Here is a 15,342-nt window from a genome sequence, read left to right on the forward strand (position 1 = left end):
GAGGAAATGCGAATAATACTAAGATGAATTCAACTAAAAAGGAGTGGACACTAAATCGTGATATCTTGAGATTGAAGTAAAAATGTTGAGACTTGTAGATGCAATTTATATAATTACTTATTTAAAACTGATTATGTCAAGCTATGTATATATGTGTATGTGTAATTTTTTAATTAAATTTTTTTTTTTTCATTAAATGTTGAAATGGGATAATTAAGTAAAGTAAGAGATGCTTCAATAAATCCTATCTTTCAGCCTGAAAAGTCCTGGGAAATCGATCTTGATCATTTGGAATCAATAATCGATGAGAACACAGCAGCAATCGTCGTGATTAATCCGTCCAATCCTTGTGGATCAGTTTTCAGCAGTTCTCATATAAAAGATATTCTCAAGTTGGCGTCAAAACACAAAATACCCATCATAGCAGATGAAGTCTACCAAGATATTGTAAGTATGTTCTCTTTCTTTCTCTTTCTCTTTCTCTCTCTCTCTCTCTCTCTCTCTCTCTCTTTATATCCGTGTGTATGTATTAAATAAGTTTAAATGTACTGAACTAAAAAAGTTACTACTCCTTTTTTTACATTAGAACGTTACAGATTTAAACAAACTTTCTTTTCCAAAGTCACGTTGAGTAAAACAATGTACATACAATCAATTGACATCCCATATACTTTTGACTGCTACAAATTTGGTCGTTCTTGCAGCTTCCACCTCACTCCCGCTGTTACACTTCTACTGTTTCTAGCTCACCCCTGCAGTTTCAGCGAAACACGTGTCCGTAGATAACTGTTTTATAAATTATTCGCAGATCATGATATTATAATCATTTGATCACTCTGACAGACGTTAAGACATTTAAAAAAGTAAATGTTTAAATTTCAACAATATTTCTCGTGGTTGACGGTATTCCCGACCAGAGGTTTATGTTTTCATCAGCCAATGACCGGACTTCACTCAGACAAGGTTTGGTTGACTTCTATTTCCTATTCAATTGTTCTGTTTTATAGAGTTACATGCTCTTTTTTGAATGCGTTAAATTAATAGCTGAGCTGATGTTAATGCATGCATTCTTTGAATATATATATATATATATATATATATATAAATGATTTGCTTATCAGTAAATGCTCACTGAGGTGAAAACTGGTTTTATCTCAGGAACAAAACCTCCAGTTGTCTGTGTATGTGTGTATCTTTGTATGCCTGGCTAAAAGTAAAAATGACGAAACGAATACCCCAAAGTTGGTATTTCCCTGATGGGTGTTGCCCTGGATAAACAATATCTAAGATCTGTATCATTTGGAGTCTTCAAACTACCTGGGTATCATTTTCACAATGTTTCAGTCAATGTAACTTCCAACCTCCTTCAAGGGCATCTTGTCGAACTCAGGAATGTTTCTGTCGAACTTGGGAATTTGGATGAAATTTCAAATGGAACCCTTTATTTACTTTATGGAGGTAGCATGCTCTCGTTCTATCAGCCATGACTGGATAGAGGTCCTAAGTAATTCGCAATTTCATATTTGGATCACTCACACTGAGAATCAGACTTTCAATCTCCAGGAGAATATCAATTTACAATTGATTTTTCCAAGTACTCTAGCCACTTGCGGATCAGTAGTTAACCGAAACGTTGTGAAAATCACACTCAAGAGGAAAACAGTAGTTCAAAGAATCCAAATAATACGAATAACCAATCCTCATCTCAAATATTCAGAAATGTAATATATAAGATTTAAGAAAAAAAAATTCTTTCTTTGACCCTAAACTGATACAAATTTCATTGCTTGATTTTTAGACAGATTATGTACTAACTAACAGGAAGTAAGTGATTTTGTTTATCAAGGAGTTAATTTTCTTATGCCAACTCATTCCACGAAGAATCTATAAAAACGAGTTGTCTGTGTATATGCTGAGAGAGAGAGAAATAGGTTGGGCGAAGGAGAAAGAAGAAAATAGAGAGAGAGAAAGGAAACCAGAGAAAGATGGAGAGAGAGAGAGAGAGAAAGAGAGAGAGAGAGAAAGGGGGGGGGGTAATAGAAATTTGTTACACTTTTATCCAGGCAGTGCCGGGTAACTCTGCTAGTTTTATTATAAGTAAAAATAAGCACAGATTAATTAACTCTTTTCTTTTTCGTCTCAGGTATTCCACGATCAAACGTTTCATTCAATGGCATCCTTGTCAGATGACGTTCCAATCCTTACATGTGGAGGAATTGCCAAAAGGTATTTTTTAAAAATATGATTCTTTTTTTTAAATTTAGCAAATAGTCAAGGATAATGCAAGTTCATCTTATGCGAAAAGAAAAAAAATAAAGGTCAAGAACAGCAAATAAATTCACGTCTCTTCTAGTGCTCACTAGCAGGCCTGCCGTCATTGCTTGGTCGTAAAATACACATAAACATTATATTCTAATTCATGCAGAATTCTTATTTATTATAAACAGAAATACTGTAGATATTAAACATAATAATACTTAACATAAAGAAACTGTGATGTTTCATGATCGTCCATGCACAGTTGTGTAAGAGTTGTAAACAGAAAGAATGCAAGAGAGTTGTATGCTCAGTCCGTCAAGTCCAAAGTAGCTGAGCAGCGGCTTAGTTCCCACTAGTTTTGGCAAATAGTAAACAGGATCCTGAACAGAAGCGTGTGCTCTATCCCAACTATCATCAATGAACCTGGGGTAATCTCGTCAGCATCAGACAAAGCCAAACTCTTTGCCAACAACTTTGAAGCTAATTCTACCTTTTGCGACCAAGGCCGCCAACCCCCAATATTTATATATGTATCAGAAAACACACTATGTGATATACAAATATCTGTTTGTGATGTTGCCAAGATAATCAAAAACCTTGATTCCAGTAAAGCAATCGACCCTAACGGTATTCCAATTATAGTGCTCAAAAAAACTTCAACCAGAACTAGCGCTCATACTTACAAAACTGTTTAAACGTTGTCTTAAGGAGAATTGCTTCCCATCACACTGGAAAATTTCATCAGTATGCACTGTATTTAAGAATTCAGGTGATCGCTCATCTCCCTCTCAGTACAAGCCAATAAGTCTCCTGTGCGTCATGAGTAAGTTGCTGGAATCTGTGTTAAATAGAAAAGTAATCAACCATCTCAGCAAAAAATAACCTTCTTAGGGACACACAATATGGTTTCCATTCTGCTAGATCTACAGCAGATGTGCTTGCAGTTATATCTCATAGGATTAGCAAATCGCTCAACGGAGCAACCTTTCTAGGGCAATTGCTCTTGACATATCAAAGACCTTTGATAGGGTATGGCATAAAGGTTTACTTCACAAGATCTCTAGCTATGGTATAGCTGAAAATGTCTTCTCAATTATTAAATCATTTCTCTCTGATAGGTTCATAAGAGTAGTAGTTGATGGGCAGAAGTCAGAAGCTCACAGTATTAATGCTGGAGCCCCTCAGGGTTCCATCCTGAGCCCAACTCTCTTCCTGATTTACATTAATGATCTTCCAAATCACATCCTTACATAATTCGAAGACATTTATGCTGATGACACTACCATCTATGGTAGCACATCTAAGATCGTAAACGACCAAGTTCTCTCTGATTCTCTCTCCTCTGATCTTGAGCATGTAGTACAATGGGGAAAGAAATGGCTGGTTACTTTTAATGAATCTAAAACCAAACTTCTATCTTTATATCATCAACGTTCTGATCCCTATCTGGCATCAATTGAAATGAATGGCTCTCGTTTTGAGGAGGCCTCATGTTTTGACAAGCTTCTAGGATTGACCTTTACTCCTGATCTGAAATGGAACACATACATCAAATCTGTTGCTAAGGCCGCTGGAAAAATGGTGGGATCCTTCTATCGATCCAGTAGATATATCACTGCTGATGCAATCCTCTATATATATAAGAGCCAGGTACGTCCAAGGATGGAATACTGTTCCCACATCTGGGCAGGAGCTGCTAGAAAGGACTTGTTCTGCCTTGATAGAGTTCAAAATAGACTTTGTAGCCTCATAGGAGATGTCCTTTTCTCTTCTCTGCAACCTCTATCTCACAGAAGAGATGTTACGAGTTTGTCTCTGCTTTATCGTTATTTTCATGGCATGTGCACGACTGAGCTTCAATCTATGGTCCCCTCTCACCAAACTTTCACAAGAAACACCCGTCTAGCTGAAAACACTATCAATAATTTCCCCCACTCTTTATCTGTGCCTAAACCTAAACGTAGATTCCATGAAAAAAGCTCCTTTCTTAGAACTGAACACCTGTGGAATTGTCTTCCATTCTCCTGTTTTCCTGCTGACTACAATCTGATTATCTTCAAGTCCAACGTAAACAAGTTCTTGATGAGCCATTCCACTTAAGTTAACAAATTTACCGAATTTCTATTGCTAACAATTACTATATTGTTCAATTGACTACTGTACACTTTTAACCCTTATCCTCGAGTGATCTCTGGGCCTTGATATGTGGTGATGCCTATGCAAAAAAAAAAAAATCACCTCCACATACCAATTTTTCACTTTTACCCCTTAGCAGCTCTTTTTACTGAATGAAAACCAAATAAAAAGCTTTCCACTGGAAAATATCTGGATATCTGATGTACCAAATTTTAATTCTGTAGATCAAAAATTTGTCGATTATATAAGTTGAAAATTGTCTTCACACACACACACACACACACACACATTCTGACAACCAAAATCTATAGACAGTGAGTCAAGTACGATAACCCTTAGGCTAGCTTGGTACAATCTATTAAAATGTGTTTTACAACCTACTTATTCTTAACATAAGGAAGCTGTGATGTTTCACAGCTGCACATGCGCACTCGTGAAACAGTTGACAAATAGATAAAAATCTAACGAATCCAACATATCAATTTTTCAATATTGACCCCTTAGCAGCTCTTTTTTCCGGATGAAACCGATTAAAAAGTTTTCCATATATTTGAATACTCTATATACCAAATTTTAGGTCTGTAGATTAACAATTTATCGATTATATAAGTTGAGAATTGTCCTCACACACACACACACACACACACATTCTAACTTTTATAGATGTATACATTGACAAATGGATTTATTTACTCACTAGAAGTTCTCATGCACCAGTGATCTTAGACTTAATAACGTCCACATTTTGCGACGCATCATGAGGGAGCCAAAGCATACCATCATTTTTGTCCCATCATTTTTTTTCCAGTTGCAATCAAATCTCTCTTGTCTATTTCCAGTCATTTTGGTCTTCTTTCCCCCCCCCCTTTTTCAATCAGAATTCATTGAAGCACTTGATTGGTAATTCTCTCTGGAGCTAATCTTAGGTTATGTCTGAGCCAGTGTAGACGTTTTCAGATTATTGACGATACTACCTGTTGGTGTTATGTGTGATTTTTAACTTCTTGGTTGGTAATTTGATTGCTCCATTTGATCCCTAAAATTGTTCTAAGAAATTTGGAATCTAACGCATCTAATTTCTTCTCTTGGTTGATTTTGAGATGCCAAGTTTCACGTCTATATATTATTGTGGACAAGACGTTGCTGTTATAAAATTTTAGGGTCAATTTTTTGTTTCTCCTGATATTGCAAAACTACTTAAATGCTGCTGAGGCCTTACCTATCCAGCACTGCAATTTATAATCCATATTGCCTTCCTTGTTTATAGATCTTCCTACTATAGTGTAGTGTTCTCTGTAGTATAAGCAACAATAAGTTTTCCAAATTCTCAGTTCGCTTCTTTCGATCATCGTTGCAAACCACTGTCTTCTCACCTGTTTTTTCCGGTTACATCTTTTCAAAAGCAGTACAGTGTGCTTGGTCGTTAGTATATTCTTTTCATTAATTAATCAACCGAGAACCACATCACTCTATATAAAAGACATAGAAGATATCAATGGATACATACTCAAGAGTCCAAATAATGAAAAGAATATTCTGTTGTCCTAGCCCTAGTCATTAGTTTCCTGTTTTTTTATCCAGATACCTGAGTTTTTCTTCTTATCATTGTCGTCGTCGTCGTTGTCGTCGTCGTCGCTGTTGTTGTTGTTGTTGTTGTTGTTATTGTTTGTTTTTTTGTTTTGTTTTTTTTTGTACTCTCTAGTAGTTGTCACATAGATCATCATGAAAGATTACTTATTGATAGTAACTTAACAATATACTATGAAAGTGTCAAGCCGGATACAAGTTCACAAATACAGATGAAAGAATGAACCATCTAATGTATATAAACGATTTGAAACTGTTTGCAAGAACCAAAAAGGAACTGGAGAGGTTAATAAACACAACCAGAATCTTTAGCCAGAATATTCGAATGAGATTCGGTATGGAAAAGTGTCTACTGCTTGTTTTAAGAAGGGGAAAACTGGAGACAACAGAAGATATGGAACTACCCAACCAAACGGAAATGAGAGCACTGGGTGAACATAACGCTTACAAATATTTGAGACCTCTAGACGCAGACACCATAAAAAGCAACAGAAATGAAAAAAAATTAGAAAGGAATACCTCAGAAGAAAAAATAAAACTCCTAGAAACTAAACTATATAGTAGAAACCTAATAAAAGGTATAAAAACATGGGCAGTGTCACTAATAAAATACGCTAGACCATTTATAGGTTGGACCAAAGAAGAACTGAGGCATCTCGACCAGGAGACCAGTAAACATATGGCCATACACAATGTACTACACCCAAAAGAGTAATGCGGATCGTCTCTATATGAAAAGGAAAGGAGAAAACTGATTTGTATCGAAGATTATGAATGACAGAAAATAGAATTCGAAAAATATATAATGCAGAACATAGTAAAGATAATTACCACAGCAAGAGATACTGAAAAATAAATAAGACAAAAAACAGAGAGGCAAGGGATAAAACGAAAAAATAAAAACAGGAAAAGAAACAGCTACATGGACGATTCATAAGGATGGCAAAAGATGAAACTAACGAAAACATTTGAATATGGCTATGAAAAGGACATATAAACAATGAAACTGAATCCCTAATATCAATAATAACAAGATAATGCGCTTAGAACTAACCAAATCAGAGCAAAGATCAACAAGACACAAGAAAGCAGCAAATGCAGACCCTGTGGACAACGAGATGACACAATAAATCACATAATAAGCAAATGCAGCAAACTAGCTCCAAAAAATACAAGATTAGGCACGATCAAGTGGGGAAGGTAGTACACTAGGAATTATGCAAACAACCGCATCTTAAACACCTAGAAAAATGGTACATGCACAAACTGGCAGCAATACTTGAAAACAGAAATCACAAAATCCTATGGAATATAGACGTATAAATAGATAAACTCATCCAAGCAAGAAGACTGGATGTCATAATAGTTAACAAGAAAGAAAAATCCTCCCAGATTGTAGATTTCACCATTCCAGGAGACCACAGGGTGAATATCATGGAAACAGAGAAGGGGAGGAAAGACACCAAACTGGCTAGGGAGCACAAAGGGATGTGGAAGATGAAGAAAGTCAAGATAGTACCAATAATAGTAGGAGCACTAGGATTAATCCCAAAGGCTTTGAAAAAAGGATGGGAAAGATCAGGATCAGAGGAATAGCTGAGAAGATACAATGGATAACAATAATGAAAACGGATGCAATATGAAGAAAAACTCTTGAATGTGGAGCCGAACATATAGAAACTTTTACAGAAGTGAAACATAAAGAAACACCATAGAGAATCAAGAAAACTGAAACTGTATAATTGTAAGTTAAACACAAAGAACTCTCCTAAAAAGTGTCGACATCAACTGACACTACACATATCAGTCATGGAGGGCCAAGGAGGATGGAACAACCGAGGCGAGAAAGCACTAACCAGACCTCCACTGGATTAGTGTGAAGAGGACTGGGACCTTGGAGAAGCTTATTGCCATCCAAATTCATGTGAAGACCATTAGTTGTTGCAATGAAAAATCAATTCATAAACAGCTGTTGTGATAATGCAAATTCATTTGTAAAGGTTATCGAAAGAAGTAGAGAGTACTGGAAATATGAGGAGACTTGTTCTCATTCAGACTCCAGGGGACATCACAGATTGTTTTCAAAGAGAAATCTGTGTGAAAACTTCTAGTGAGTAGTAGTAGTAGTAGTAGTAGTAGTAGTAGTAGTAGTTTTTCTGGAGTCGTCCTTGAAATAGAAAAATGTAGTTTCAAGCAAAAGAGAATGGCAGCATAAATCCGGTTAAAGAAGCTTTCCTAGGCAAAGAATTAATTCCGTTACTATCAGCAGAAATAGTGGTTTTCTCGTTTGGACACGGAAAAATAACACTGGACAATTCAACAAGATTGCCATTTGATTAGTTCTTATTACTATTAATTTCTTATCACACATGATTATAAACAGAATCCCAATTTATGGGATCATATCCTCACCTAATGCCAAAAATATTGCAATAACAACAACAACAACAACAACAGCAAGAGAAGAAACACAAAACTTAATTCAATTTTAATTCTGTATACGCCTTATTTTGTTTTCAATCTGCTTATATTCGTTACACCTCTGTGTCTTCTATAAATTATTAGCAGGGAGACCCAATGTTGTCTTAAGATTAAATGAAGATCAACGAATGTTCCACACTTCCAGTACTTTTTATTGGTGAGATCGCCCCTTTTTCCAATCAAATCAATTGATTACCTACTCTAGTCAAGGACCCACTGCGATGCACTGGGAGGAAGCTTCACATTCTTCCCTTAGTCCACAATACATTGTAGTTTACATTGTACTATTGATTTTATATAATTATTTTTATATAATGGCTTGAATTGAAGTTTAAAATGCAAAAGTCAAATATCATGCCTCAGTTGTGCTCTAAACAGAAACATTCATTTCAAATGCAACTCTGTCTTATCAAAGAACCTACTGTTGATTTTATATACAGGGACCATGTGCTTGTGCGGTGATAAAACTTCTCAAATACACTTGTGGTGTTAGGTTGTGTATAGATGTTAACTTTACTGAAATCAGACTGTTCCTTCTTTAATCGGATTTTTTTTTTCTTTGGATTATCGATACTTATCAGAGGTATTCTGATACCAAACCTATCTACGAACACTCCCAAATATATAAGTACATTTTCTGTGAAATTTCAAAACAATTGACCAAGCCGTTTTGAAGTTCACTGAGAACGAATTTACATGCACATGCACGCACACGCACACACACACACACACACACACACACACACACACACACACACAAAGTGCTTTTTATATTCAAGTAGAAAGAAATATAAAAACTATTGATCTGTATTTCATTCAGATTTCTGATTCCTGGTTGGAGACTTGGATGGATTGTCCTTCATGACAGAGGAGATGTATTTAAACCTGAGGTAAGTCAACAAATTTAAAGTAATAAAATAAAGTATATCTTATAGTTATCAATAATCAGACATAACGAAAACTGGAGATTTTATGATGTAGTAAGTGCAGAACAAATTTTTGCTTTTTTTGTCTTCAGTAACAAGAAACTAGTCAATATTTTGTTTACATGTAACATACAATCACTATTCATTTATCATCTTTTATTATATAAAGGGGATCTGTCTGTGTGTTTCTGTGTTAATGTGTTTGTTTGTATGTCTACTAAAAAATTTTGTCATCCGCATGAGGCCGGGTCGAAACGAGTACCATCTTAAAGGGTAATGCCTTGGATGCACAATATGTGAAAATAAAAAAAAAGATTCATTATGTGGCGGTCAACTGGACCACTTTTTGGAAAGAGGTTGGGGGGTTCGTTTTTTTTGTGTCTCTTTTTTCACGAGTTATGCATGTGTATTAAACTAAAACTATGTTTCAAGCGCTTATTTTGCAAGGTTATGACGTCATAAGCACTCATGGCCGTGTGGGCAAAAGTTTTTCTTCTCTTTCGCATTTCACATTTGAGCTCAGCCACCGCGGCTCATTTTCTTTTTTGTTCGGTCACATGGACAGTCTGTGCTATTTGGATTGATTGTTTTGGGGGAAAGGGTCCAGCGCATGGGCAACGTCGGGCACCCACCCGCTATATATAGCTATCAAAAACTGCTCAATATCTAGAGAATAGCTTCTTCTCTTAGTATCCCTTTGTCACATACTTCTTCTTTTTTGGGGGTGATTACATTTTCGTGCTTTTATCTGTTTTTAAGTAGAATTACCATGTGTTTTACTTTTTAAATTGCTATGAGTGTATCAACGTTGTCTACGATCGAGTTGGCATATAATAATGAAAAACTGCTCAATATTCTTAGTATAGCAGGTGTGTCCAGACGGAACTTCACGTGGACCCAAGCAATGCTGGGTGTCCCCGCTAGCATATATATAAAGTAAAGTCTGTTTCTTTCGTGGTCTTGGTCATTAATAGCTTTATTCCTACAAACTCAATATTTGATTAATAAAAATCAACTAAATATTTTTCAAAGCAATAAAACGAATCTCTCTTTTTTGAAATGTATTGATTTTAAATTGCATCATTTTAGCCAATAGGGCGACATAATTTGATTTTGGAACAATTCATTTTAAAATGGGTGGTCGAATTTTTTTACATTTGTGATATCAGATTAATCATTCATCAAAAACTGATCAGAGGATCTCATTTTGTAAAATTTGTGTGAAAGGTGATAATGTATTATGATGTAACCGAGTTGAACAATAGTAGTTTCTCGTCAGCCAAGGAAAACAAACTCATAACACAAATTCGTTTGTTAGAAAAATATAAAATTATTATTTTACTTCTTGCTTTATGTGCACACTTCAAGCGGTAGACAAAGGAGGGAGCAAGAGGAGGCAGATTCAGCTGCGACTCATGGCTGCCATCATTTTTTGATTGATTCCATTCTCTTCTGCCTCACCTGCTTATATTGACCTGTACTCCAGTAGGTGTTTCAATCCCAACAGCTGTGAGATCAATTACTTGACCTATTCATCTCTGGCAAAGTCAGTTTTGACAGCTTTACCTCATCACGCGATGCTTTTAGTTTCAGACTACTGTCCTCTGTGTGTGTGTGTGTGTGTGTGTGTGTGTGTGTGTGTGTGTGTGTGGGTGTGTGTGTGTGGGTGTGTGTGTGTGGGTGTGTGTGTGTGCACAGTCTCAATATGCGACAGTATGTACAAACATGAAGTGGTTTAATTAATATAGATGATTGTTGAAGTAAATAATATATATCAATAATTTCTTTCTTTTGTTTCCCAGATTCGAAATGGTTTATTGAATCTCTCTCAGGCTATTCTTGGTCCGTGTACTTTGATTCAAGGAGCTCTGCCGGCCATTTTGGGAGATCTTACAAATAGCTGCTTTGAACAAGTCATCTCACTGACAGAAGTAAGTATTTAATATCTACCATCGCTCGGCTTTCTTGCACGTATGTATTTACACAACTCTCACCATGATGAGATGTGACATAATGTCAGAAGGTGCGGATCGAAAAACCAGTGCACAAGAGGTGTGTACATTCTGGCTTACAAAAAATTCCTGAGCAACTCTGTCGACATTCTCTGGTATGGGCGCCTAGCACTAAACTAATCTTATTCTCAAAGTGACAAGGTAAATCCTGGGAGGGTGGACCTCTTAGAACTGCACAGAATAATACCTCTATAACACGATCAGCCAGTCACTGACATGTGACCAACCCATGTGTTACACTAAATGTCTTAGAAACGGTCCCATGATGATGTGACGATGGGCCAGTCAGTAGGGTCTGAGTATCAATAGGAAAAGCATATATGAGATGTCGGATGTGGGTGCATGGCTCCTTCATTCTCTCAAGATCACTCTGGTGGCATTCTGGCTGGAACCTTCTTCGTCTTCAGGCCCGCTTCGTTTTTTAATGCAGACATTTATAGCAGGCACAAAAACATACAACACAGGTTGCAATTTACATGAGAAATATAATCAACTATTCATTTTTTTACAAGAAAATATTACAATATTTTTATAAAAACAATTTACAAGTGATAATTAACTTTCACAATTAAAACTAACTAAACTTAACTAATGCTAAGGGAGGGGGTGCCCCCTCCTCTTACTTATGGAGAGACAAAAATAGATGTTTTACCCCATGCTGTCTGGACGAAAAAAGAGATTGAGAAAAGAAAGGGAATTATGGGATTGCATTTTTTTTTTTGTGTCTCCCTCTGCTTACGGCCAAATTACCACCTGGCCATGCTGAAGAGGGTGTTAACAACCACCACAACCGGAGCACTAAGATATAGTGCCACAGCTCAGCCCAAAAGAGCAGGGCGACTGTTGCTGAAAGTGTTGGATTGATTGTCGAGGATATATCGTCAACTGGTGTGAAGTGACAAAAAGATTTTTGGAAAGTGTGTGTGTCTGGATGTGTCTGGATGTGTCTGGGTGTGTTCTTTGGTTTACCATGCTCCTTAGTGCCTGAGTTATCCAGGTATGTTATGAAGTTGATGCAAAATGTGGCACTCTGTACATGGCCAAACCATTTGAGACATTGAGCGTATCACATTCAAAATCTCACCAATGCTAAGTTTCTACTGAATCATAGACAAAGCGATCTTTTCCTTCAGTTTGTTTTTGCACGTCCACTTAATCATGGTCATTGTGCAAAAGCGAAGTGAAAGTCGATTGGTGAAAAATCAAACAGATATCATAAGAATGGGAGAATTTCATAGTTGCATTCCCTTGGCCGGAATATTCATTATTAGTAACTAGGACTATGACAACAGAATATTCTTATCATTGTTTTGACTCTCGAGTATATATCCGACACAGTTAGACACAGTTAATCAACCGAGAACCACATCACTCTATATAAAAGCATATAAGATATCAACGGATACACACTAGAGAGTCAAAACAATGAAAAGAATATGCTGTTGTCCTAGCCCTAGTAATAACTCAAATAATTCTAAGCCAGCATAATTTTTTTTAATTCATACACTTCTACAAATATAAAATCACAGATCAAAATTTATTTTCATGTTATTTTTCATTAAATCTGTGGTGAGTTAATCTACTTAATCATGAAGGATTCCTACAAGCCCTAAAAAGCAAATGGCTTTAATTGTTACTTTTTTTTTCTTTCTCCGCTTGGTTGATTTGCTTTTTTATCAGGCCAGGTTTCACAGGAACGTGTGAACTCAAAATGTTTCCCAACCAATGAAAATCCTTTCAGACTACAAAAAGTAACACACCTATGTGAAAGTAATAAACCAATGCGAACTTAGAAAATCCTATAAGACTTTGTCAACAAAATTGGTTTCAACGTTTCTGAATTTTGGAGATGAGGATTGGTTATTTGTATTATTATTCCTCGGACTACTGTTCTCATCTTGAGTGTGAAAATCACACTCAAGATGAGAACAGTAGTCCGATGAATAATAATACAAAATTGGTTTCCTATAGAATTCTAAAGCTGACACATCTTGAACAAGACTCCAGAACGTCTACTCGACACCCCCCTCTGGCCTTTGGTTGAACGAAGCAGAAAAGACTCAATGACTCACATACAAGCTTTCTCCATTTTACGCACGTTCTTACATACTAGCAACAGTCAAGCAAACAGAAACGAATAGCTACTTACATCTACACATGCAGTCACAAGAACAAGGTAAACCAACGCATACACATACACAATGCAATATCATGCTGTCAAATAATCACATAGATATATTACTTACATTCACATATATTCACACTATGAAAATTTATTAACATGAAGATAACTTTTATATTCTTATCGTCGGTATGAAAATGTTTTGCTATAAAATTTTTTTTTTTTTAAATTCTTCTGTTTATGTTATAGTTACCACTTGTTACCTGGTGACCCTTCTATTCCCTCAATGTTTCATTTATTTCCATTTTATTATTCATGCATGCTTTATATATATATATATATATATATATATGTATATATATATATATATATATATATATATATATATATATATATATATATATATATATATATATATATATATATATATATCTTTCCTTTTATTTCTTCACTAAAACAATAACTTTTATAGCCATAATTCATATTAATTGTCGGTGTGGGTCTTAGTAAAACACAAAGACACTATTGTCGTCTAAAATAGCCATACCAAAGCCAGGAACCCCACCACAGATCTTTGCAAAGTAAATTGAAAAGGCTTACTTAACCATGATGACATTTTTTATTTAAATATTAAATATTCTCTATCCAGTGTTGCAAGGGAGTCTTTTTTTTCTTTTTTTTGTATTTTTTTCTTGTTTGTTTGTTTGTTTGTTTGTTTGTTTGTTTGTTTGTTTGTTTGGTTGGTTGGTTTTACTAAAGGATTTTGAAAGTTGAATGTAATTATCGTTTGGTCATTAATTAATTATTGTAACCCTTCTTTCTTCTCTACAATCTCTCTCTCACAGACGTGATGATGTATATCTCAGTCATTTTTATAAATAGTATGGTATGTGTTCTTCAGAATTGCGTGATCTATTCCCAGCTTCCTTTATTCCAGTGATCTTCATCAATTCGCTATTTCGATGCTTCATCATAAGGCAGCTTCCTTTCCCAGTTACTTCTATTCAAGAACTGCAAGCTTGTAGGTTTTCTTTTCCTCCAGACTATTTTCCTCTTACCTATAACCTTGTTTTTTTTTTCAAGACCAAGGTTAATAGGTATCTCCAGTCTTTCAGATAGCCATCTTTTGTTCTTGTTAGCGCCTTACATCAAGTGGCTTTATGCCTTGTCTGGAGTGATTTCCATAAAAAAAATAGAATGAAATTGTTATAAAAGTTATACTCCTATAAATTTAGTTTTTTTTTTTGTGTATTGATATTCACATTAAAACCCCTTTTTTCTATTTATTTAAAAAGAAAATATAACTTTGCTACATATGGTTCGTGGAATTGTATTCACTAGCAAAAGATCTAGCTAATTTGCATATTAAACATTCATTTTGATTAATTCCCTATTAGTTTTTTCAGTTTTCTTATGGGATGATCATCTTTAGTTAAGTATTACGTGCAATTATATTCATGCAGATATTCTACATGATTTATACTTACATAATATTTGCATAAAAAGCTTATAGTAAACACAAACTCTTTCCATATATATTTATATATGCGTATATATATTTGTTTCAAGAGTTTGGAGTCTACAGACATGAAACTTCATATATAAAATATTTGAACCCATGTGAAACTTTATATTTGGGTTTTAGCCCGGGAAAATCGGTACAAGAGTGTGAAAATTTTTTTAAAAAATGAAATTTGCCAGGTGAAGGTCGAACACCGGCATTACGAATATGCATGCATAACGCAGTAGCTATTAGCTTCTGATTTAATTTTTAGCCTTGCAGCAAACATGTCTTCATAGCTCAGTATTAATTGCAGAG

At 35.4% G+C, this 15,342-nt stretch overlaps 1 protein-coding gene across 1 annotated transcript in view; it reads left to right on the forward strand.

Moving 5' to 3' along the window:
• Positions 1-15,342, forward strand: part of LOC145269469 (tyrosine aminotransferase-like) — a 155,392-nt gene that overhangs the window by 120,329 nt on the left and 19,721 nt on the right. Inside the window, exons 6-9 of the mRNA XM_080125215.1 lie at positions 256-447; positions 2,144-2,226; positions 9,284-9,353; positions 11,192-11,320. Coding sequence (XP_079981341.1) covers positions 256-447; positions 2,144-2,226; positions 9,284-9,353; positions 11,192-11,320 — 474 coding nt within the window. The remainder of the gene's footprint in view (positions 1-255; positions 448-2,143; positions 2,227-9,283; positions 9,354-11,191; positions 11,321-15,342) is intronic.

This window comes from Euprymna scolopes, chromosome 1 (assembly GCF_053919585.1).
Source record: "Euprymna scolopes isolate OS-2025 chromosome 1, ASM5391958v1, whole genome shotgun sequence".
NCBI classification, from domain to species: Eukaryota; Metazoa; Mollusca; class Cephalopoda; order Sepiida; family Sepiolidae; genus Euprymna; species Euprymna scolopes.